At 41.0% G+C, this 27114-nt stretch overlaps 1 protein-coding gene across 1 annotated transcript; it reads left to right on the plus strand.

The window, feature by feature from the left end:
- Positions 1–19567: 19567 nt before the first annotated feature.
- Positions 19568–26593, plus strand: LOC128652866 (collagen alpha-1(I) chain-like). The gene is made up of 2 exons (XM_053705843.1): positions 19568–21203; positions 24734–26593. The coding sequence occupies exons 1-2, from the start codon at positions 19760–19762 to the stop codon at positions 25309–25311; spliced, it is 2022 nt and encodes a 673-aa protein (XP_053561818.1). The 5' UTR covers positions 19568–19759; the 3' UTR covers positions 25312–26593.
- Positions 26594–27114: the final 521 nt, after the last annotated feature.

A 27114-nucleotide genomic window follows, 5' to 3' on the forward strand; every position in this document is an offset into this window, starting at 1 on the left:
ATGCAATTGGCGTGGAAGCTAAAAATCAATTGCAACAAACACAGTGTTAAAACTTTCCAAAAATGTTCACATTTAATTAGTATGTTAATTATAACAGAAAATCTTGTTAATACAAGGTGTCTTTGAGGCTGACATTAATGTGAGGTCATAGCAGACCTGGAAAAATTGTTTTATAATTATCATCTCTCTTCTATCTTAACATAATATTTGTAGCAGGTCGCCCAGCATTCACTCACTAACTTTCATTTGCAACTGTTACATTTTTACTCGCCAATGGCTAGTGGGCTAATGGAAAGTTTGAGCCCTATATATATAAAATCCAGACACATCCAATGCCACTGACCCTAAAGCAGTTAAAAAACAACTGATCTGTTACATTATGTTAAATTGAGTGTAAATAAAAGCATTGACTGCTGAACTGCAATTAAATGACTTGGCCTTTAATCATTGCATTAGCACCGGCGCTCTGGATAAGCAGGAAGAATCTCTGACTGTGCTGTCCATAAGATGTAAAAAAAACCTGCTTTGATCCGAAAAGCAGTTGCTATAGTTTTTGCATCAAATGTTCACGGTCTTCCAATAGTATGGCCCCTAGACCTGATTACAAACCATAGAGGCTGAAAAGTAATTGCTTATAATAATATCTTCCATACACTAACCCGGTTTACCAAAGCAATCTATATTCTAATAGCAGTCAACAGGTCATCAGTTAATACAAATGCCATTAACATCCCCCTGTGAGGACAGAAGGGAGATATCCATCAAGAGAGGCCAAGGCAATCTAATTTGTATGGTTTTTAGTGTAATTAACTGCTCTGGGCATGCAGATTTCCCTGGAGGAAAAAGTATGTGGGGGGTGACCTTGAGAATAGCTATTGCTGCCCAGTGTTGACTAAGACTAGGCTCAGCCTGTGACCTTGATAAAGGGAAGCAATAACTCACCACGCTGCGGAGCTTAGTCCTCAAAGTGCCAGAATGTGTAAAAAAAAAACTGCTTGTCTAGCACCACATATGGTGCAATCTGGAAATCTCATCTTGTGTATAAAATTTGTATCATTAGGGCGATCTGGCAGGAACATTCAATTATATTTAAAGGGACATTAACCCCTAACATGGTCTATGGTGCCTGTGAAAGCAGAGCAATTAAACATTATGTTTTATGAAAAAAGGTTAAAGGGACGTAAAACCTAAGTTTCAAGAGTACATCTATGAGCAAATTTGCTTTGTTTTCTTGTTCTCCTTTGTTGAAAAGCATGAAGGTAAGTTTGGGAGTGTGAACGCGTCTGCAGCACTATATGGTAGCAGTTTTGCCACAATTTTATACATTAGCAAGAGCACTAGATGGCAGAACTATTTCCTGTCATGTAGTGCTCCAGATATACGCGCTACCTATCTAGATATCTCTTCAACAAAGAAGAACATGAGAACATGACAGAAGTAATTTGGAAACTTTTTAAAAATTGGATTCTCTATATAAATAATGAAAGAAAAAAAATGTTTTCATGTTTCTTTAAGATATATTAAAATGAACAGGAAATGCATGCTTTACAACTCATCCCTAGGGACCGATTGATAACTGGTTGACAAGGACATCTCCCACAGTCCTATTGGTAGACAAGGTATACGGCTGCAAGTATGAAAAAGGTAGTGTTCAGGAAATGAACATTCCCAGAAACAGTAATACATTTACCCTTACTTCAGTTGTATGTAACACAGGAAAAGATAATGCATTTTAATGCAATTCAAACAAAATGAATAAAGCTAGAACAAGAGATCATTTAAAGTTAAATGATCATTTGTAAACGTTTTACTTCATGTAAATGGTAGTAACACGTAGAACAGCAGCATCACTAGATCTCACTGAGACTATGGGGCCGATTTATTAAGCCCGTATGGCCCCTAATGCTGCTGTTTCCGCCTGAGCCTTCAAGCTCGCCGGAAACAGGAGTTAAGAAGTAGCGGTCTTAAGACAGCTGCTCCTTAACTCGTCCACCAGCTCTGAGGCGGCTGACAGCAATCCGCCTGATCGTATATATGATCAGGTTGATTGACAAATCTGCAGGGGCGGCATTGCACAAGCAGTTCACTAGACTTCCTGTACAAATATGGTGGCAGTTTTTCTGTACAGCAACACTCTGTGACTACCATCTTGGAAACAATGCTACTATATTGTAAAGGGAGGAGCACAGACATAATACAGGTGACCAGACATTATGCAGGTAGGTAGACTTAGGAGCATGCGTGCGTCTAGAAATCTATATGGCATCTACAATGTTATGCATTTGCAAGAGCACTAGATTGCAGCATAGATTAGTACAGATTGTGAGCTGTTTAAATAGTGTGTATCTTTATTGGGCTAAAGCTCTCACCTGTCCGGCGTACTAAATAGCAGCAGTTTTGCATTAATGCTTTTAACAATGTTAGAACTGTTGAGCATTAGATGGCAGCAATGTGTGCACAATTAATCGCATTGTTAAAAGCATAGATGCAAAACTGTCCCAACACAATGCTCCAGAAACGTGCATGCACCTTAGCCTACTAAGGTATGATCTTCAACTAAGGATACCAAGAGATCAAAGCAAATTTTATAATAGAATTAAATTAGAAACTTTTTTTTTTTTTTTACATAATTTCTTTAAATTACTGAGTTATTAAAGAAAAATGTTTGGTTTTATTTAAACCAACACACTTATAAATGATCTAAACAATATTCTTTGGAGTTTCTGCCTGAAGTCTTCCAGAACATAGTTTAAATATGGGGTGACAGAGCAGGCCAAATGTTATTGTTAAAGGGGCATGGAAGACAAAATTAAGCTTTTATAATTCAGACAAAGCATACCATTAAAATTAAAACACCTTCAAATTATCTTCTGCCATCAAATTATTCTTTTTATCTTGGTATCCTTTGTTGACCCATAGCATATTTCCATGTATTAAAGTAGGCTCATGAGTTTGCATGTGACTTAAAGGGATATGATTTTTTTGTGTGTGATTCAGACTGGGGGGTCGATCCGATATAGATCGTAGTTTGCGGCGCAAGCGAGGGAACCCGCGTCGCCCGCAGTTTCAGCTCGCAACTCGAGCTATCCCATATATGTCGCCGTCAGATGCTAACGTGCCGTAAGTCTGATAAACCAGCGATGTCCAGAAATCTTCGCAAGTACAAATTTCTGGCGTCGCCAGTGACTTGCGGCACGTTAGAAACTGCCGGCGCCTACAAAACCTGACTAAAGTCTTAATTACCCGCACTGTCTAACACGCCTCCCTAACATAGCCTGACAAGTCTAACACACCTCCCTAACATAGCCCGACACGTCTAACCCTCTATCCGCTATCCCCCCTCACTAGCCTAACAATAAAATATGTATTAACCCCTAAACCGCCTCTCCCGGAGCCCGCCGCTACCTAATAAAGCTATATTAAATCTATAACCCCCTAAAGTGAGCCCCTAACACCGCCGCCATCTACCTTACCTACCCCCTAAAGTGAGCCCCTACCCCGCCGCTATCTATTTTAAAATTATTAACCCCTAATCTAATCCCCCTACCCTGCCACCATCTATATTAAATTATTTAACCCCTAAAATACTAAACTATCCCTACCACTAAACCTAAGTCTAACCCTACAAATAGCCCTGAAAAGGGCTTTTTGCGTGGCATTGCCCCAAAGTAACAGCTCTTTTGCCAGCCCTTAAAAGGGCTTTTGGCGGGGCTTTGTCACAAAGTAAACTGCTCTTTTGCCTACAATCTACATCCCCCTACACCGCCGCCACCTATAATAAATGTATTAACCCCTAATCTAATCCCCCTACACCGCCGCCAGCTATATTAACTATATTAACCCTAATTATATTAGGGTTAATATAGTTAATATCGTTATTATATTATATATATATTAAGTATAATAACTCTATCTAACTCTAACATCCTAACTAAACTCTTATTAAAATAAATCTAATATTAATATTATTAATTAAAATATTCCTATTTAAATCTAAATACTTACCTATAAAATAAACCCTAAGATAGCTACAATATAATTAATAATTACATTATAGCTATGTTAGGGTTTATATTTATTTTACAGGTAAATTGTTAATTATTTTAACTAGGTATAATAGCTATTAAATAGTTATTAACTATTTAATAGCTACCTAGTTAAAATAATTACCCAATTACCTGTAAAATAAATCCTAACCTAAGTTACAAATACACCTACACTATCAATAAATTAAATAAACTACAAATATCTATCTAAAAATACAATTAAATAAACTAAACTAAATTACAAAAAAAAACCCACTAAATTACAAAAAATAAAAAAAAGATTACAAGATTTTTAAGCTAATTACACCTAATAAAATAATAAAGCCCCCCAAAATAAAAAAATTCCCTACCCTATTCTAAATTAAAAAAAGTTCAAAGCTCTTTTACCTTACCAGCCCTTAAAAGGGCCTTTTGTGGGGTAATGCCCCAAAGAAAACTGCTCTTTTGCCTGCAAAAAAAAACACAATACCACCCCCCAACATTACAACCCACCACCCACATACCCCTAATCTAACCCAAACCCCCCTTAAATAAGCCTAACACTACCCCCCTGAAGATCTCCCTACCTTGTATTCACACAGCCGGGCCGAACTCCTCATCCGATCCAGGCGATGTGTTCCAGCAAGCGGCAGTGAAGTCTTCTTCCATCCGGGCGATGTCTTGAAGCAAGCGGCAGAGAGTCTTCTTCCATCGGCGACGTCTTCAAGCAAATCGGCATCTTCAATCTTCTTTCTTCGCTCCTCCGCCGCGGAGCATCCTTCCGGCACGACGACTTCCCGACGAATGAGGTTCCTTTAAATGACGTCATCCAAGATGGCGTCCGCCGAATTCCGATTGGCTGATAGGATTCTATAAGCCAATCGGAATTAAGGTAGAAAAATCTGATTGGCTGATTGAATCAGCCAATCAGATTCAAGTTCAATCCGATTGGCTGATTGGAGATGCCAAAGAAAGAAGATTGAAGATGCCGATTTGCTTGAAGACGACCCCAGAGCATACAATTTAAAAAACGTTTCCAATTTACTTCTTATATTAAATTTGCTTTGTTCATATCCTATTCTTTGTTGAAGAGATACTTAGGTAGGCGTCTGAAGCACTACATGACAGGAAATTGTGCTGCCATTTAGTGCTTTTGCAAATGGATAACATTCTTGCACAACTGGTGCCATATAGTTTTCCAGACACGTGCACGCTCCTGAGCTTATGTCCCTGCTTTTCAACAAAAGATACCAAGAGAACAAATAAAATGTGATACTAGAAGTAAATTAGAAAGGTGTTTATAATTGCATGCTCTGTCTGAATCATACAAATGTTTTTTATGTCCCTTTAAGCATTATATGGATCAGTGTTTACAGAAATGTTTTACGTCTGCTGGTGAACGCACATGCACACTCTTTAACCTACCTACATAGACACTTTACAGAAAGGAGTAAAGTGTCAAAGGGTGGTCTAGAGAAACCGGTCAATTTCATAATAGAAATAGAATATTTTTTTTTATTATTTTATTATACATTTTATGTTAATAGTGAAAATGTAATGTTGACTTGCAAGCCCCTTTAAATTCAGTTTACTAATCCTATTGGTCAACTGGTTTCCTTGGCTTTACCATTGGCAAACAGTGCTGCAGTAATCAGTTATCTCAGCTTTAGGAAGTTTATTATAATAACTATCATTCTTCATACGGTCCCTAATGGGGGATGAGCTTAAAATGTTATAGAAACACGTTTTTATAGTAAGTCAATCACTCCCTAATTAGATTAATTTCTGTGCATACACTTCCTTATTAACCTAGGTCAAGTTTTATATTCAGTATGGAGTGTGGACAAGATTAGAAATAAGACGTTCTGCTCAAATTAAACCCATCTTTATCTTTCTACGTACAATTTTTAGTCCATTGTCTGTATTTTACTATGAGCACATTCTGGGCAGCTCATTATAAAACATTAGCACATGCAGCATTGCAGGTTCTTAAAAGAATAGTTTAATCAAAATGAAATGTTCTTTATTCAGCCAGAGTATGCAATTTTAAACAACTTTCTAATTTACTCCTATTATGAATTTTTCTTCGTTCTCTTGGTATCTTTATTTGAATGTAAGCTTAGAAGCCAGCCCATTTTTGGTTCCGCACCTGGGTAGCGCTTGCTTATTGGTGGCTATCAGAAAATGCTACCCAGGTGCTGAACCAAAAATGGGTCGGCTCCTATGCTTCCATTCTTGCTTTTTCAAATAAAGATACCAAGAGAATGAAGATAATTTGATAATAAGAGTAAATTAGAAAGCTGCTTAAAATTGCATGCTCTATCTGAATCATGAAAGTTTAATTTTGACTAGACTATTCCATTAAAGGATCAAAAAATCCCACATATAATAATATTGACACAAAAAAATATAATAAATATTTAAAATTCACCATATTTTAAAACATTCTAACGCATGTTTCTAGAAAAATAAGTAATTACATTTTTACATCAATCATATAATATCTGGAAAGTCATGTGACAACCATATAATAACTAGAGGGTCATGTGACAACCATATAATAACTAGAGGGTCATGTGACAACCATATAATAACTAGAGGGTCATGCGACAACCATATAATAACTAGAGGGTCATGTGACAACCATATAATAACTAGAGGGTCATGTGACAACCATATTATAACTAGAGGGTCATGTGACAACCATATAATAACTAGAGGGTCATGTGACAACCATATTATATCTAGAGGGTCATGTGACAACCATATTATATCTAGAGGGTCATGTGACCAATGATTTCAAGAAAATAACTGGTACATTTTATGTGAACTCTCAACATTGAGTTTCTTTATTTTTGGTAGGCAGGGTGGTGAAATTTCCTTGACAATCCTTTTCTCTAAACTTAGGGCCAGATTATGAGTGGAGTGGTAGTTTGCACTCGCTTTCAAGTGATAAAAATGCTAGAAGTAATTTTTGGCGCTCAGAGATTCGCTCTCGTATTACGAGTTGAAACTAAAAAGTTTGCTCTCTCGGGTTTGTAACATTGCGCTACCAAATTGACTTTGAGAAGTCGCAAACACAAAGTCACATCCCCCCCATGGACCTGAATGGAGCTGAGAAAGTTGAAAAACACCCACAAGTCACGCTAATACGATTGCGGTTACTTAAAAGTGCAACATAAGAAGATATTATTGTATAATTCATAATTCAATGTTCTGCACATAGAATAATATGTTCAATTTATTCTTAAAGAGATATTTAAATATATAACTGATTGATTTTTGCACAAATATGTTTCTATACCTTTATAAATATATATATATTTTTTCATGTTTTCATCTACTTGACTGCTAAGGGTTCCAATGTGTATACATATGTATTTATGTGTTTGTATGTGTATATATGTCTGTAAACACATAAATACATATGTACGCACATATAAACATATATAAAAACATACATCTTTAGACATGTGTATGTATCTCTATGTTAAAGCCCTTGGCCTGCCTTTTATTTCTAACACCTGAGACCTCATATCTTTGAGCCCTTGTAAATTTTTAAGGCAATCTTTTTTTAAAATAATTTTAATTAGTGTTATTAGTGTTAGTATTATTATGAGTGCAACTATAAATTTACATGTATTTTTGGTGCGGTTTGTGACACTTTTTTGAGCATAACAGTTAACCAGAGCTCTGAGGTTGTGCTCACGCGTTCACATTTACTTTCAATTTGTAATAGAAGCGGGATCTAGTTCGCTCGCAAACAGATGTTATTACCTTAAATCTAGTACAGAAATGGTTCTGATTTTTGTTTCTTTTTTGACATTTACAACGTTATTTAGAGGGGCAAGTGACCCCTCATTTAAAAGATGAGTCTTATATTTTTTAAATGTGTTATGGGGTATTTTCCCCCTCTTGCTCCTGGTCTCTATAGATGCCCTGTAGCCTTCACTATCTATTTTGGGAATTTGGAGAGAGTTAAACCGAATAGGACATTGCAGTTTTAGTGACCAAGGTGACTTAAATCTATATGTATATCACTGTAGAAAATGTCTTAACCTATATGACACTAAACAATTCTACAGTAAAGCAAAGAATTTTACTATTTATTCCTTTTTTTTCAATTTCCTTTGTGCTGTGTCACTTACTTCCTGACACAGCCCAACAAGGAGGCTGTGGTCTCTATAGGAAGGCAAATTAGCCGTTTTCACTTTAAAGTATTGCTAGAAAACACATATCTGCTTGGTACAATTAGTTTATTGCTCATGTGCAGTATAGGACTTTTGCAGCAAAAATCATGTGACCATAAAATCTAACTTCTGTAGTGGTAGCTCCCTTATCTAACTGAGGGTGGTGACTACACTGAGAATTTACACAGATAAAAAGGGACACTAAACGCAATTTTTTTTTCTTTAATGATTCAGATAGAGCATGCAATTTTAAGCAACTTTCTAATTTACTCCCATTATCAATTTTTCTTTGTTCTCTTGCTATCTTTATTTAAAAAGCAGGAATGTGATGCATAGGAGCCGGCCCTTTTTTCCTTGCTTATTGGTGGGTAAATGTAAGTCTCCAATTAGCAAGCGCTATCCATGGTGCTAAACCTAAAATGGTCTGGCTGCTAAGATTTACATTCATGATTTTCAAATAAAGATAGCAAGAGAACAAAGAAAATTTGATAATAGGAGTAAATTAGATAGTTGCTTAAAATTGCATGATCTATCTGAATCATTAAAGAAAAAAATTGCGTTTAGTGTCCCTTTAAGTTGTTTGATGTTTATAACACCATATGTTTCTTTTTTTCCCTTTGATTTAACACATTTATTTTTACTAAAGAAGCACTGCTTAAAGGACCAGTAAATAAGTAGATTTGTATATTAAACAAATGCATGATTAAAAGACAAAATCAATAGCACTTAGTCTGAACTTTAAATATTCAGTAGAATTTTTTTCTGACTAATTTCAGTTATATCTATTTCCACTCCTCCTGTATCATGTGACAGCCATCAGCCAATCACAAATACATAGACGTATATTCTGTGAATTCTTGCACATGCTCAGTAGGAGCTGGTGACTCAAAAAGTGTAAATATAAAAAGACTGTGCACATTTTGTTAATGGAAGTAAATTGGAAAGTTGTTTAAAATTGCTGCTCTATCTGAATAATAAAAGTTTAATTTTGACTTGAGTGTCCCTTTAAAGCGAAGGTCAAGTCCGGGTGACTCGTTCACACAGTTGTGCAGTTGATCAGAAATTAGTTTGATGTCCATTCATCATTTATCTTACATACTAATCGTACCTTCTATTTTTTCACTTTTATTTTCGCTACGTTTCTCTATTTTCGTCCGCCCGCCATCTTGCCTACTTTTATTGACATAAACGTGATATGTGATTCTCCAATGTCCGTTTCCCCCCCAGGGCGTTCAACCCCCTTTCTCGCAACGTCATTGATGAATTATGCACATGCAGTACTCCCTCATGGCTCGTTCATGAGATGCCTGCGTAGTGTGCTTCCTGCTTCTTATTTTGATACATATCGTAACTGTGAACGATCGCAAGCGTAAGTAACATTACGCTTGTGAAAAATATGCTGTAACTATATTTGCAGATCTGTTATATGCCCAGGACAGGATTTTAAAACTTGTCATTTAATAATTATTACCAATATTTTATCGAATACAAACTATAACTGACAAGACTTTTTATTTGAATGATATTGATCTTAGAAATAAGCATTATTTTATGCAACTATTTTATTCGATCTAGCGTACTAATGTATCATGAAATAAACAGTTTTAGCTTATATATATATCAATTAACAAAGGGAATATCAAGGAATTAACAAAGGGAATATCAAGGAATTAACAAAGGGAATATCAAGGAATTAACAAAGGGAATATCAAGGAATTAACAAAGGGAATATCAAGGAATTAACAAAGGGAATATCAAGGAATTAACAAAGGGAATATCAAGGAATTAACAAAGGGAATATCAAGGAATTAACAAAGGGAATATCAAGGAATTAACAAAGGGAATATCAAGGAATTAACAAAGGGAATATCAAGCGCTTTGAGACGTTCCCAAATGATAACAATGCTCACAATCGCATAGGACTCAATGATTGTGTATATACATTCATTGAATACTATGTTTCACTTAGGCTCGGGTTAGGGCAATCTTCAGTGCGTTAAACTTAAAGGACCACTCAATGCAGTAGAATTACATAATTAACAAGTCCATAATAAAAAGACAATGCAATAGCGCCTACTCTTAATTTCAAATAAACAGTAGATTTATTTTCTGATAAATTTATTTTTTCTACCATTTTCTGGCCCCCTGTATCATGTGACAGACATTAGCCAATCACAGACTAGTATACATACAGTATACCCTGTGAGCCTGTGCGCAAGCTCAGTAAGATCTTGTTCCCCAAAAAGTGTAAATATAAAAAGACTGTGTATATGAAATAACTGATTTTGTGTTTTGACTGTTGGACTTAAAGGGACAGTCTACACTAAAATTGTTATTGTTTAAAAAGAGAGTTAATGCATTTACTACCATTACCCAGCTTTGCACAACCAACATTGTTATATTAATTTACTTTATAACATTTAAACCTCTAAATTTCTGCCTGTTTCTAAGCCACTATAGACAGCCTGTTATCACTTTTTATTAGCTTTTCACAACAGGAGACTGCTAGTTCATGGGAGCCATATAGATAACATTGTGCTCACGCACAAAGATTTATTTAAGATTTAGCACAATACAGTACTAAATGCAAGTAAATAGATAATAAATACAATGTCATGTGATCAGTGGGCTGTCAGAAAATGCTTAGATACAAGGTAATAACAGAGGTAAAAAGTATATTAATATAACAGTGTTGGTTATGCAAAACTGGGGAATGGGCAATAAAGGGATTATCTATCTTTTGAAATTATATCGTAGACTGTCCCTTTAAGGCCAAAAACTTTCAGAATAGGCATGGATACCACAGGCTACATCAACTATGTCAAATGTCAATATAAGGGTAAAGGAAATACTTGTAAACAATTTAATGCACTCCAGCAGGTAAAGGGAACAAATTAAAGTGGATTTTTTTTTGAGTAAACTGTCCCTATAAAGCTACAGGGTAGGGAGCTATTAGTTAAAAAAAAAAATATTAAAGCAATTTATTCTTTTCTTCATTTTTATTTCTCTTTAAGTGCAGGTCCTCTTGATCCAAGATTTTTTTTAAATAGGATTTTTTTTTAAATCCAAAATTTATTCTGTTCAAATAGATTCTACTTCTTTTTTATATAATGGCTCCATTTTGTTGTCATGTCCTTATGCTCATCTGCTTCCAGCTCATCGTTTTGTATTACAAAGGATGTGCACGGCGAGGTATAACCCGTCTAGCGGTAACAGGCAAGTTTCTGTTTTCTTTGGTCTTTTGTTATCCAACCTCAGTACTTAAATTGAAAGTATAATCACTTGGAACTGTTATTAACTGATCCAAACCTGCTAAGCTGAGAAATCATTTATCTCATGATGAAAGATGCAAAGTCATGAAATACTCTCACCCCTCAATATACCCTTTAGTTCTCGCTTTTTGAAGAAAAAATGTGTTTCAGATTAAATTGTAACATTTGCTTTACCATGCAAAAATGATATAGGATGAATTGAAAAGTGTGAGAAGCTGGGTCAAGCTGTAATTACTATGTCAAGTGGCCAAAAGCATTTCTAGGCTCTAAAAAGATCCAAAGTTTCATGTAACAATAAAACTCAGAGCAACCATTATTACACTCTTTACATACACTACGGGTTCGATTATGGGTGGAGAGCTTTTTATTGCTTTAGCTCGAGCAATAACTGTGCTAGAAGTAAACCTTTTGCGCGCGTCGGGTAGTATTCTTTATACAAGTTGAAAGAAAAAAGTTATTGCTCGCACGCTAACCCAATGTGTGCAAAAAGCGGAAGTAAGAATATTGTGTGCGCGATAACCTATTCCCCCCATAGAAGTCAATAGAGCAAAAAAGTGGGAAAAAACACTACTCGCGAGCTAACCCGATTGCGTATATAAATATTAAAGAACATTGTACGGTAAATGTGAGTTTATATGTGTTACCAATAATACATTTTACATGTTGGGATGTTTAAAGCTATTTACAAATAGCTCATTTACATTTACTTTGTCATTTAAAACAGCAGCCTGGTTTTGCCTGTTGAAACCACCATCTGTGAGGACACTTTCAGCATTGCAGTATTCACTATAGAAAATCTATCACCTAGATTACGAGTTTTGAGTTAGAGGCTATGCGGTGCTAACGAGCAGTTTATGCTCACCACTCACTTACAGACAGTGCTGGTATTACGGGTTTTTACAAACCCGGCGTTAACCGCAAAAAGTGATCGTAGAGCAAAATTTTTCTCCACATCTCACCTCATTACCATCGCTGCTTACGTTAGTGGTGAACTGGCTGAACGTGCTCGTGCATGATTTCCCCATAGGAATCAACGGGGAGAGCCTAACACCTGCAAAAAAGCAGCGTTTAGCTCCTAACGCAGCCCCATTGATTCCTATGGTGAAAATACATTTCACCTAACTCACTAATATGAACCCGGAGTCTAAACAACCCTAATCTTACACTTATTAACCCCTAATCTGCTGCCCCCGACATCGCGACACCTGCATTATATTGATTAACCCCTAATCTGCCACTCTGGACACCGCTGTCACCTACATTACACTTATGAACCCCTAATCTGCTGCCCCCAACATTGCTGACACCTACATTACACTTATGAACCCCTAATCTGCTGCCCCCAACATCGCTGACACCTACTTATATTTATTAACCCCTAATCTGCCGCCCCCAATGTCGCCGTCACTATATTAAAGTTATTAACCCCTACATCTAAGTCTAACCCTAACACCCCCTAACTTAAATATAATTTAAATAAATCTAAGTAAAATTACTATTATGACCTAAATAATTCCTATTTAAAACTAAATACTTACCTATAAAATAAACCCTAAGCTAGCTACAATATAACTAATAGTTACATTGTATCTAGCTTAGGGTTTATTTTTATTTTACAGGCAAGTTTGTATTTATTTTAACTAGGTAGAATAGTTATTAAATAGTTATTAACTATTTAATAACTACCTAGTTAAAAGAAAGACAAATTTACCTGTAAAATAAAACCTAACCTAAGTTACAATTACACCTAACACTACACTGTAATTAAATTAATTCTCTAAATTAAATACAATTAAATACAATTAAATAAAATTATCTAAAGTACAAACCCCCCCACTAAATTACAGAAAATAAATAACAAATTACAAGATTTTTAAACTAATTACACCTAATATAATCCCCCTAACAAAATAACCCCCCCCCCAAAAAAAATAAAAAAGCCCTACTAAATTACAAATAGGGCCTTTTGCGGGGCATTGCCCCAAAGTAATCAGCTCTTTTACCTGTAAAAAAAAGTACAAATCCCCCCAACATTAAAACCCACCACCCACACAACCAACCCTACTCTAAAACCCACCCAATACCCCCTTAAAAAAACCTAACACTAACCCCTTGAAGATCACCTTACTGGGAGAAGTCTTCATCCAAGCCGGGCGAAGTGGTCCTCCAGACGGGCAGAAGTCTTCATCCAGACGGCATCTTCTATCTTCATCCATCTGGCGCGGAGCGGGTCCATCTTCAAGACATCAGGCGCGGAGCATCCTCTTCTATCGAAGTCTTCCTACTAAATGACGGTTCCTTTAAGTGATGTCATCCAAGATGGCGTCCCTTCAATTCCGATTGGCTGATAGAATTCTATCAGCCAATCAGAATTAAGGTAGAAAAAATCATATTGGCTGATGCAATCAGCCAATAGGATTGAGCTGGCATTCTATTGGCTGTTCCAATCAGCCAATAGAATGCCAGCTCAATCCTATTGGCTGATTGCATCAGCCAATAGGATTTTTTCTACCTTAATTCTGTAGTGTAAAACTCTTAACTACTGACTTTTAATTTCGATACCAGCCTTGACAGGAGAGGGTCTACCGCTCACTTTTTGTCAGACTCGTAATACCGGCACTATGCAAGTCCCATTGAAAAAGAGGATACGCAATTGACGTAAGTGCATTTGCGGTATTTCCAAGCCTGGCCAAAAAAGTGAGCGGTACACCTGTACCTGCAAGACTCGTAATACCAGCGGGCGTCAAAAAGCAGCGCTGGGACCGACCAACGCTGCTTTTTAAGCCTAACACAAGACTCGTAATCTAGCCGTAAGTAAACGAAAGATTGCAGCAGGAAGGAAGCTATACTCTGATCCATTGCTATGCTTATGAAAAGTTCCAGCATTTGTCCTTTGCTTGCATCCCAAGTTCAGTATTCAAGTAGCCTCCAATCTAATCTGATCCTTATATTTTTCCCATATAGATAGATAGAAAGGGTTGCCAGGTGTCCAGTATTTAACCGGACAGTCCAGTATTTTAGCAGGCTGTCCAGTAAAATCTGTACAAAAATACTGGACACATAAATGTCCAGTATTTTTAAAGACCCCTGTCAACTAAATGTAAAGGGCCTTCTAGTCCTTTATTCATTAGAAATATGGCTCAAAAAGGAGTTACACTGTGCATTTTCTATTCTATGTGTTACAGGCAACCATGGGGGTGTTCAATCATTGCTGGGTGTGTACCTCTAGCAGCCAAGGGGTCACATCACTGCTCTGTACATGTGTTACTGGCAACCAAGGGGATAAAATGATTGCTTATTTGTGAAAAATATATGGTGGTGGGATCAAGGGTGGGGCAAAGGTTGAGCTTTTGTGGAGACATTGGGGCCAATTTAACAAAGTGCGAGCGGACATGATACGATGAAGCGTATCATGTCTGTCGCACATCAATAAATGCCGACAGCATACGCTGTCGGCATTTATCATTACACAAGCAGTTCTTGTAAACTGCTTGTGCAATGCCGCCCCCTGCAGATTCGCAAGCAATCAGTCTCTAGCAGGGGGTGTCAATCAGTCCGATCATATAGATCGGGCAGATTGAAGACCACAGTCTCAGAGGCAGCAGACCAGTTATGGAGCAGCAGTCTTTAGACCGCTGCTTTATAACTGCTGTTTCCGGCGAGCCTGAAGGCTCACGCGGAAACAGGGGCATCAAGCTCCAGTCGGAGCTTGATAATTCGGTCCCATTGTGTGAAGCCAGCTATGTCCCATATCCAATCACCTATAGGTTGTCCTGTATTTTTATGAAGCACAGCTGGCAACCCTATAGATAGATGATAGATGATAGATAGATAGATAGATAGATAGATAGATAGTTAGATAGATAGATAGATAGATAGATAGATAGATAGATAGATAGATAGGATGATTGATAGATAGATAGATGATATATAGATAAATAGATAGAAAATAGATAGATAGATAGATAGATAGATAGATAGATATATAGATAGACAGACAGAGACAAACAGACAGGCAGATAGATAGATAGATAGATAGATAGATAGATAGATAGATAGATGATAGATTGATTTGTGCAATATTAACACACATTAAGCAGAACAGGAAGTGCACTTATTAAATACACATCTAGCAATCCCGTTATATTTTCGGCCTGTACTACACAATTAATTTAATCTGAGACCCGCTAGCCTGCCTAAAATAGATTGTTCTTTATTTTATGCAATGATCATCAAAACCTTAATGTATTCTCAGCTACTCTAGTAAATCCAACAAAATTTAATTTCCTTTATTATTAATTTAAAATTATATTTGAGCTACTTCCATATTGATTCCTGATTGGTTAGTTATCACAAAGCTGTTATCATCTCTCAGTAAATAGTGATTTATATGCTGTTCTGACATTGAACAAATCCCTTTGTACATGAATAATCTTAATCCAGTTACGTAGTTTTCTTTAAACAAGAATGGAGGGGACTAAACCTTGATTGATTGCTCTGCTGGAATACTAGGTCCACACTGATATTACCTAGAAGTGGCTGTGTCTGCTCAGAGCAAAATATCAAACGTAGATATGGAAAATCAATGCTATCTCCTTTCTTGGCACTGGATTTTCAGAAAACATTTCAGCGCACGGGAGAGGTAAAATCCCTGGAAATGTCTGCATTGATTCATTTGTATCTTGACCCATGTTTATTTAAGGTTGTCTGCTAGTATAGCTCTGCCCTTTGCGATAAAATTGTATTCTAACAAGTCCTTGGTTAATCACACTGAGGGCTATTTCTTGTAAAAACTAGATGCATTTGTTTTTATTATTTTATTTTTATTAAGTTTTATTACAGATTCAATGGATTAAAAAGAGGCATTGACATGATGTTTCTGGTTTTATTGCATAGCTTCCAGTACATTTAATAAAATATCTTAATAAAACAAAACAATAAAATATATGTTTCCTGCATATTAAACATATAGGACCAGGTTACTAGTGAAGCGCAAATGAACGCTTCCGCTTGAGCGTTAATTGCGCTAGAATGAAGATTTTTGCGCTTGTTGGGTTGCGCTCGTATTACGAGCCTGAAAGTAAACTGTTTTTGCTCTTGTGCTTACCCGGCAAGCGCGAAAGACGAAGTTAGAAGATTGCTTCTAGTATTTAAATAATGGTGCACGGGACCTCAAAGAATATGTGCAAACAGTTAATGGAAAAAAAAATGCTTCTATTTATGCAGCTATACACATTTCATTTTTGCCTTTCTATCCCTTTAAAGAAAGTTGAAAACAATACAGCCAATCAGTTTATATTGAATAACAACATAAACTGCAGTGCGCATTGAACACAATATGAAGAAAAAAAGAAAAAAATGGGTTCCTCCTACATAGTGGATCCAGGATTTTCACATTATAGAGGGCAATATTACAAATTCATAATAATCCCACTAAACATGGAATGGTTCAGAACTCTATTACTTTATTTTTGGAGAATTTGTTCCTTCTGTTGGTAGGATTTATTTTCTGTGTTACGTTAATATTATTTATGAAAGAGTGGAATTTTATATTCAATTACATATGATCCAATAACATATGATCTATTTAACCTCTTAAGGACATATGACGGAATTTTTCCATCATAAAACAATTGAGCAAACTGAAAGCTGTGTCCTTAAAGGGTTAAAGACCCTCTAGTTGCAGTTATGTTTGACGTTCCATAGAAGACCCCTTTAAATTCAAGTAAATGTGGCCTACAGGATATAAATTATATTCACAGTACCATACTCTATCTCTATTATTAGCTTAGTGCTGTAGTTTGTGACTGCCCTTCATCTTAACTCCTTGATTGCCAGAGAGGGCAGCAACATGTCAAATGTCCTGGTTTCCAGAGTGAAACTGTGTTCTGCCATTGGCCTTTCAGTATCCACCTGTTACACACTTTCTAGGTGAGGTATGCTATAGGGCAGTGGTGGTGAACCTGTTGGCACTAGTTCCAAATGTGACAATTAAAACATATTTGTTGCCACTCCACCTCTGGGATACCTCCCTACTGCTTGCTTTCATAGGCTGAAATTCTAGTGTTTATTAAATAATTTAACATATCCAGCATTGCAGATTTTTTACTATGAAATCTCATGATATTATTGTGAAATCCTGTGAGATTACAGTAAAGCACAGTGTGAGCTCATAAGTGATGATGCTGATTGGCTGTTTGTTTTGTTTTTCTTTTTACCATGCAGATGACAGTAGCTGAAGAATAACTGCTCACAGAGCACTTTGTTGAGCTAAGGAAATTTTGAGGTACTATGTTTCTTTAATTGGAAACTTCAAACACTTTCAGCTTTTATCTTGGTATTATTGATAATAAGAAATATTTTTCACAATTAATTTAAGACTTAAAAAAAAAGTGCAGTGAAGTGCATTAAATTGCTCTGCAAATTACAGACAATGTAGGCGGTTTTCAATCTTTTTTCCAGAACAGAAGGTTTCAGCACAAGAATGTGTCACAAACCACAATTTTACATTTTGACAGCTCTTGTTATATTCTATTAGATTCTGTCAGGATTGTTACTATCCCTTCCATTCCGCTGAGTTAAGGCCTTGTTAGAAAAAAAAAAAATTCACTGATATAGTTAGATTCTATGCCATCACACTTAATAATGCTGAGTTTATAGGGATCATATTTATACTTGTTGGGGGAAGATGTGTAAAAAAAAAAATATGATTTAGGACCAACCAGTCAAGGAAGAAAGAAAAAGAAAGGAAATGGAAGGAAAAAAAAAAGAAAAAAAGAGAGAGGGGGAAAGAAAGAAAAAAGAAAGAAAGAAAGAAACAAAGAGAGAGAGAGAGAGAGAGAGAGAGAGAGAGAGAGAGAGAGAGAGAGAGAGAGAGAGAGAGAGAGAGAGAGAAAGAAAGAAAGAAAGAGTAATATAGAGAGAAAGAGAGCATGAAAGAGAGAAAGAAATAGAGTAAAAGTTAAATAAATAAAGAAAGAAAGAAAGAAAGAGTAATATAGAGAGAAATAGGGGCCTACCCTGTGTTTCTGGCAAGCCTGCAGGCTCACCAGAAACAGCAGTTATGAAGCAGGGGTCACAAAGACCGCTGCTCCATAACCTGTCCGCCTGCTCTGAACAGGCGGACAGACACGGGCGGCGTTGATTGACGTTGATTGACACTGATCGGGTTGATTGACACCCCCTGCTGGCGGCCCATTGGCCACGAGTCTGCAGGGGGCGGTGTTGAACCAGCAGCTCTTGTGAGCTGCTGGTGCAATGCTGAATATGGCGAGCGTATTGCTCACCGTATTCAGCGAGGTCTGGCGGACCTGATCTGCACTGTCAGATCAGGTCCGCCAGACTTTCTTAAATAGGGGCCATAGAGTGAAATAAAGAAAGAAAGAAAGATAAAGGTTACCTTGTAAAATAATGGCAGCTTCAATAAAAACTGAACAAGTATATTGTGTCATTCTCTATAAAATATTCATTACATACCATAACAATATATTCAGGAAAAACATCAAAAATTGCTTATATATTAAGGAATGTCAATTTGAACATTGGTTTAAGCAGATTTTGACACAAGTAATTATTTATGGTATACAGGCTGAATGTATTTTATGGTATATGTTGAAAATTAATTTTACTAAAGAAGGACACAATATACTTATTTCTGTTATTATTAAAAAAAACTGTCATTATATCTATACAGGGTATATTTTTGGTCTAGTAAGTGGAAGTGATTATATTACTAGTGAATCTAAAAACACAGATGTTAAAAATTGAGACACTGGACTCTGTTGCTCTTGCCGACAAGAACATGCATTCTACATATAGGTAAGACAGGAAAATGATGCATTAATACAATAATGTGATCTGGCTGTACAATGCAATACTACATTTTAAACTGCAACAAGTATGAAATTCTGCAGCAACTAGAGATTGTATCATGGAGTCATCAAAGTGTCAACAACTCTCATTTTTAAGAGACTTTGTACTGTGTTAATATTGCAGAAGAAAGAATCCAGAACTGCATTATATTTTCAGTGCAAACCATAAGTCTGTATATACCAAACAGATAAGGGGAATGAAAGGTAGCAGAGTCTCCTGTAATGGAGTTAAGGGATGAGCTGACAGGCTAGTGGAAAATCCCAGTGTAGTGTAGCAGCAACAATGTTGCAAAGTGAGGGGAGGTCTTAGGCTCACCTAATATAAACGAAGTTCTGGAACAATCTGGCCTCTTCCACCTGGGATTTTGCAAGGAGAAAGTTTTGCCATTCTTCAAGCGAAAATGTCTAGATCTAAGAGAAGTGCTGCGGTGCCCATTCGCTTCAGGGAGTCCCCTGGGAGATCCTTGAGGAGTGCACCTGTAATTGAAGAGGAGGATGAGGATGTGGTGCCACCAACTCCGGAGAAAACAAGGCCAGTATCATCTGCTTTAACTCCTAATGTTGTGGTCACTAACCCCCCAGCCCCTGAACTTGCACCCGCCGGGCCCGGTACTGTGATGGTTGCGGGACAGGCGGGTGCAGTGAGCGCTGGCCCATCCGGCCTAGACACGGCTTTGGAGGCAGGCCTGGGGGCCCTTACGGCCTCCGGAATGTCGCCGGAGGCGGCGGCGGCCATAGTGGGCATGTTTAAGGCCCTCACGGCCGCCGTTCTGCCTCCGGTGGCAAGCCGGGTGGAACCGGGGCCTACCGCCCCTCATTATCCCCCTCAATTGGGCCGGGGGCCTGGGGACCCTCATCAGGCAGGGCCCAGTATGGTAAATCATCCGGCCGGGTCCCTAGGGCCCGGCACGGATGCCTCATTGGTGGCTCAGTCGGTTACTGGAGCGGGGCCTGCGGGTCCTCGCCCACTCACCGGACCGCCGCTATCATTGGTGGCTCAGTCGGAGCCTGCAACTACCAGTGCAGGCTCCGGTTGCGGCCTTGCGTCCGCCGCGTCCATTTCCGGCCGGTCAGGTGACACGCGTGACGTCACTTCCGGCGCCGCGGTAGTCACACGGCCGGAACCTGGATCAGAGCGGCACATCCAGCGAGCGCGCAAGAGGCCTAGCCGGGTACTCTCCACAGGTGAGGGGGGAGTATCCGGGCGGGCCTGCTCCGCTGCGCGACACTCTGCAATAGCTAGCAATGCAAACAGAGCAAGTCCCTTACAGAGAGGCCGCGGCGCGCAGAGAGGGAGGCTCAGGGGTTCCAGTGTTAGCAAGCAGGCTTATGGGAGAGCTAGAAGCGCATTGCTGGAGCGCCAGTGGTATCACAGGGGGGGTGCCAGCAGCAACTATGTACCCCAAACAAGGGTGAATGCGCCCACTGATGGGGCACAGGGCGAGTCGCTAGGCACAATAACTGCAGGGGTCCAAGGGGGCAAAGGGCTTGTTGCGGCAGGTGCTCAGAACGTTCATTCAGTCAGGGAGCGTGTGGTCAGAGAATCCCCCTATGTGGCAGGGCCAGCGAATGAATGGAGTGGTGATATGAATGACGAGAGGGCTAGAGGGGTCCCAGACAGGGCCGGGGGCAGTACTTCTACCCCGATTGGGGGCGGCAGTCAAGGGGGACACACGGCTGGCCTGGATACTCCCCTCTCGTTTGTTTCTCCCCCACAGGACATGGTGCCTACACCGCAGAGGACAGAGGGCCCGGGTACAACGGGAGTAGGACTATCTGTACAGCCAGCAGGCGGATCAGTGGCAGCTGCACCAGGAACATCTACCCCGTCAACATCGGCAGTTGGTGAGAGAAATGTATTTAATTTGTCACGCATTACTGACACCGACTATAGCACTGATTCAGACTCAGATGGTGGGAAGAAATTAGGGCTTAACAGTAAGGGGCAGCGTCGCATGTTCAAAATGTTAAGGCTATTGGTGGCTGAGCGTAATCAGGCTAGAGGTTTAGGTAACATGGAGCAGGCTGCGCCGTTAGCGGGGCAAAGCACGGCGACAATATCCAAGGGCAGTGGCCAGGGAAGCGAGAGCGTTGCGCAGCTGCAGGACATGTCAGTCAGTACCAGGAGGGTGGCATTGCAGGGAGACTCTTATCCCTGCAAGATCCACTGCCTCCATGCACATCTCAAGCCCAAGACGGTACAAAAAATCCGTGATCATAAATACGTCAATATGTTCGAGCTGTCCCTGGAGGCGCAGCGAGATAAAGAGCGTAGTGAGGATGGGACTGGGCCAAAGAAGATCCAGCGCCCAGATACATTTGAGGAGTGGAGGAAGTGCTTTAGGGTATTCTCCTCCTGCTACATCGAACAGAGGCCGGAGGCCGCGGTCGATGTAATTAAGTACGCGGAAATCATTGAATGTATCTATAATAGATATGGGGAAGGCATGTGGCGTGCTTATGATAGCGAATTTAGGCGGAAGATGGTCGATAACCCGGTCTTGAACTTTGGGGTAAAAGACTTGGACCTGTGGTCCCTGCTCATACCGGAAAAGGGGGGGGCAGGAGCTCCCTTGCTGCGGTCAGGGCCCCAGAGGCCAACGGGCCCCATCAAGCGGAGAGGCAGGGAGTGCTGGAAATACAATGAGAAGCAGTGTGACAAAGGAGCTTCCTGTTCCTTTCGGCACGCTTGCATGTACTGCAGCGGTCAACACCCAGGTGTTGAATGCCCGAAGCGGAGGGACGGAGGAGCTTTCCGTGGGGCAAAATCGGGGGGGGCTGGACAAAAGGGCTCCAACACCCCTGAAGCTGGACGCCATTAGACCTTGGCTGGCGGCCTACCCAGACAGGGTGTCGGCTGCCAACCTACTAGCGGGGATTGGCGAAGGTTTCAAGATACCAACATTGGGGTTGGTAATGGGGTCCTCGTCGCACAAGAATCTGAAGTCGGCTTACGAAATGCCGGGTGAAGTTAGGGCGAAACTGAGCAAAGAAATTGCTCTGGGAAGATTTGCTGGTCCATTTGACCAACCTCCCATCCCTGACCTAGTTATTTCCCCTTTGGGGGTGGTTCCCAAAAAGGAACCAGGGAAGTTCCGCCTGATTCAGCATTTGTCCTACCCGAAAGGGGGTTCTGTCAATGACGCAATAGACCCAATGATAAGCTCGGTGTCTTACCAATCGTTTGACCAGGCGTTGGAATTAGTGTTGGCGGCGGGTCCGGGCGCGCTGCTAGCCAAAATGGACATCGAATCTGCCTTTCGGTTACTCCCCATACACCCAGCGTCTTTCAGACTGATGGGGTGTAAATTCGAGGGGAATTATTTTGTAGACAAATGTTTGCCCATGGGTTGCTCGCTATCGTGTGCTTATTTTGAAGAGTTTAGCTCATTCTTGCACTGGGCCATCATCACGGAGGCCGGCGGGGGAATAGTCGCTCATTATCTGGACGACTTCCTGCTGGTTGGCACCGCGGACACTCGCGAATGCGATCGACTGATCGCAGTAATGCGTAGGCTAATGTCGAAATTTGGAGTGCCACTGGCTGAGGAAAAAACACAGGGCCCCTGTACAAGACTCACGTACTTGGGGATCGAAATTGACACTGCTGCAAGGCTATGTCGTCTCCCAGCCGATAAGGTGGAAGCAATTCTCGCGGCGGTGCGCAAAGCCAGGGCAGCGAAGAGCATGCCCCTGAGGGAGCTTCAGTCCGTGCTAGGCTTACTCAATTTTGCGTGCAAAATTATACCCATGGGTCGCGTGTTTAACAGGAGGATGGAGGCTTTACTTTCCAATCCGCACGGCACACGTAAAGTGTCGGTTTCGGAAGACATGCGGGAAGATCTGAAGGTATGGGAACTCTTCCTGCAAGGCTTCAATGGAACTCTGCTGTGGCGCGCTCCTAGGGTTTCCAGTCAGACAGTGCACCTGCTGACGGATGCAGCTGGAGCAGCAGGTTATGGCGCCTATTTGGATGGGCAATGGAGCGCTGAGCCATGGCCCTTGGCATGGGTCCGAGCAGGACTGACAAGGAACTTGACACTTCTGGAGCTCTTTCCCATAGTTGTGGCTATGGAGCTCTGGGGGTCGGCGTTAAAGGATCGCTACATAGTGTTTTGGACGGACAACGCTAGCGTTGTTTTCGCCATAAATAGGTTGTCCGCGTCGTCACCGGTAGTTGTTAGGTACTTGCGACAGCTAGTGCTGAGGTGCTTGCAATACAATATTCAGTTTTCCGCGAGGCACGTTCCCGGGGTCAACAACACCCTGGCGGACGCACTCTCGAGGTTTCAATGGGAACAGTTTCGCAGACTGGCCCCTAACGCAGCAGCAGTTGGCTTACCTTGTCCCCACTCTATCTGGCAGTTGGCGGGGCAGGGAGGTCCATAAGGCACCTAGTGAGGGCATCCCTGGCGCAGAACACGTGGAGAGCTTATTCACAGCACTGGGGCGAGTGGGTAAGTTACTGTTACGCACAAGGCGCAGCGCCGGAAAGGGTCTCGAGGGATCTGTTCTTGGAGTGGCTGGCAGAGAAACATGGGCAAGGGACTTCGAAGGGCGCTATATCCAATAGAATAGCTGCAATCTCCTTCTTTTGCAATATGCTAGAGTGGCCCAATATCACGAAAGGTTTCCTGGTGAAGCAAGTGATTAAGGGCTGGGGAAGGCTCGAGGGTAGAGCGAAAGATGCGCGCGAACCTGTCACATTTTGTAGGCTAGCCAGGCTGGTGGACGCAATCGAGGGCATTTGCGTCGAACCCGGCGAAAGAGAACTGTTTCAGTGCGTATTCTCCTTGGCGTTCTTTGCGGCCCTCAGGCCGGGCGAGCTGGTCGCAACCTCAAAGGATGCAATTAACACGGGTATGCAGTTGGCTCATGTCAAACTGGCGGGCGATAATTTGTTATTGTTTATCCCGCACTCGAAGACTGACCAGGAGGGGAAAGGGGTGTGGATCACTCTGACTCCCTCGGCATCAGGCGTCTGCCCGGTTGTGAGTACAAGGGCCTACATGGCGCAGCGACCACGGGCCCCCGCCCAGTTCTTAGTGCATTCCGACGGTTCGAATCTCTCCCGGTACCAGTTCGCAGCGGTGCTCAGAAAGGTAGCGCTTGCAGCAGGTTTGGGGAAGTGTAGAATCACCCCCCATTCCTTCCGAATAGGGGCTGCCACCAGCGCGGCAGCGCTAGGTTGGAAAGGAGATCGCATACAGAAGTTGGGCCGATGGAGGTCCCAATGTTACAAGTCTTACGTGCGCCCTCCAGCTGAAGCCTAGGGGGTATTCGGTGTAGGAGGAAGGAAACTGGCGTTTTACATTTGTTTGGTTGTGTTGTTTAGTTTTAGTCTAAGGTGATTGACTATGTAATCCGTTTTTCAGGTGTGGCTACAGGTCCTTCTCGTATCTGGATAATAGGGCACTCCTACGTGCACTGGGCGGCACTGAAGGCCCATTCTCTTCCTGAGGGGCAGCAGTTGGGGATTCCGACGTCTCAGGCATCAATACGGTGGTTGGGCCGTAGAGGCTTACAGTGGGATGGTTTGCCTGCCCTCCTCCAGAATGCCAGACATCGATGGGGACAGCCCCACATCATCCTCCTTCACATGGGGGGAAATGATATAGGGAGTGCACCTGCTCTAGATCTCATCAATGCGATGAGGTCGGATGTCAAGTGGATCTGTACCACGTTTCCGGGGGTTAGGCTGGCCTGGTCCAACATAATCCCCCGGCTGCGTTGGAGATATTTCCCCACACCGAGGATAGCATATAGGGTTAGGAAAAAAGTTAACAGGGAGCTGGGTAGAGCAGTAATAGAGGTAGGGGGTTTTGTGGTCCGCCATGAACTGATCTCAGCGGACAAAAAAGGGCTGTATCGCCCGGACGGGGTGCACCTGTCCGACGAAGGGCTGGCGATCTTCCTGGTGGACCTCAAAACGGCTCTGGTTAGTAATATTTAGCGGGTGGCGGCAAGAGCCCGGTTTATGTGGGAGTGCCTGTCTCTTGTGGCGGGAGGTCGTAGCCATCAACAATTGAGGGCGGAGTCTGTAGAGGTGACAGTCGGGCTAATGGGCGGGGGTGATGTCCTCAGGTCGTGACCTGGGGGGCCCCGCCCCGCGGGTCTGCTGGCTGAAGATCCTTTAGGACGTCCGCGCCTACTAGACGGAATGGGGTGGGGCCACATTTGTGCCCACCCTTGGCATTTGCTATTCCACGACATCTGGCTGCGACCTCTTGTCATATGGAGCTAATAGTTTACTAGGCCTCGAATGCCGCCACAAGTTAAATATTTGAATGACTTCCGTTGAAGTCAAGTTAATAAATGTGACCATCGTTATGGTCTTTAAATCCCAGCTATCTGTGTCGTGTCTTTATTTATAAGTTAAGTAGTTATGTTAAGTTGTTTTGAAGGGGTTGGAACTACCAGATACAGCATCAGCCCTTAGGGGAATGAAAGGTAGCAGAGTCTCCTGTAATGGAGTTAAGGGATGAGCTGACAGGCTAGTGGAAAATCCCAGTGTAGTGTAGCAGCAACAATGTTGCAAAGTGAGGGGAGGTCTTAGGCTCACCTAATATAAACGAAGTTCTGGAACAATCTGGCCTCTTCCACCTGGGATTTTGCAAGGAGAAAGTTTCCCTCCCTCCCAACCCTATTGTTGAATGGTTAATTAAGTAATTGCTATTGCAACAGTTTTTAGGCGTCATTCAGGCAGATGGCTTCCCGGACGGGTTGCTGGTCCTTTAGATGCGAAAGGCAGGGATGGGGTTAGTTGACCTAGTCTTGGTAAGACCTTAGCCGTAATTTATTTGCTTCCTGGGCGAGCCTTGCTGCAGGGCTTGGCCATACCAGTGCCTTAGAGGCTGAAGCGCATCATAACATCCACGTATCTCCTAATGGCGGGAGGTCGTAGCCATCAACAATTGAGGGCGGAGTCTGTAGAGGTGACAGTCGGGCTAATGGGCGGGGGTGATGTCCTCAGGTCGTGACCTGGGGGGCCCCGCCCCGCGGGTCTGCTGGCTGAAGATCCTTTAGGACGTCCGCGCCTACTAGACGGAATGGGGTGGGGCCACATTTGTGCCCACCCTTGGCATTTGCTATTCCACGACATCTGGCTGCGACCTCTTGTCATATGGAGCTAATAGTTTACTAGGCCTCGAATGCCGCCACAAGTTAAATATTTGAATGACTTCCGTTGAAGTCAAGTTAATAAATGTGACCATCGTTATGGTCTTTAAATCCCAGCTATCTGTGTCGTGTCTTTATTTATAAGTTAAGTAGTTATGTTAAGTTGTTTTGAAGGGGTTGGAACTACCAGATACAGCATCAGCCCTTACTGAGTTAGGGATATGCAATGTGTATAGCTGAAATATAACGCCTTAGGAATGCATATTCTGCTTACAATCCGGGTAAAGAAGAATACAGATGGAAATGACAACACTAGAGTTTTTAGTTACACCTGTTCTTGTGGAAAATAGTCCCCAGCTATTTTTCAGCCAAGTGACTATTACTTATTTACAGGGGACCTGCATTGCATATTAAATGTGTGATACACACAGAAATATAGAATTTGTACTAGAGCTTGGTCCTTCTTGTAGGATGCTTCAAATAACATAAATATACAAAACAGTCTGTGCAATATTATTAGAGTAATAAAAAATCTAAAAAATAAAAGTGAAAAAATAGGTAATTGATATTAACACACACATATTTTATTTATCAAAAACAAAAAACAAAACCCACAGAATTAACAATAAACAAGACA

This window comes from Bombina bombina, chromosome 3, assembly GCF_027579735.1.
Source record: "Bombina bombina isolate aBomBom1 chromosome 3, aBomBom1.pri, whole genome shotgun sequence".
Classification (NCBI taxonomy): domain Eukaryota; kingdom Metazoa; phylum Chordata; class Amphibia; order Anura; family Bombinatoridae; genus Bombina; species Bombina bombina.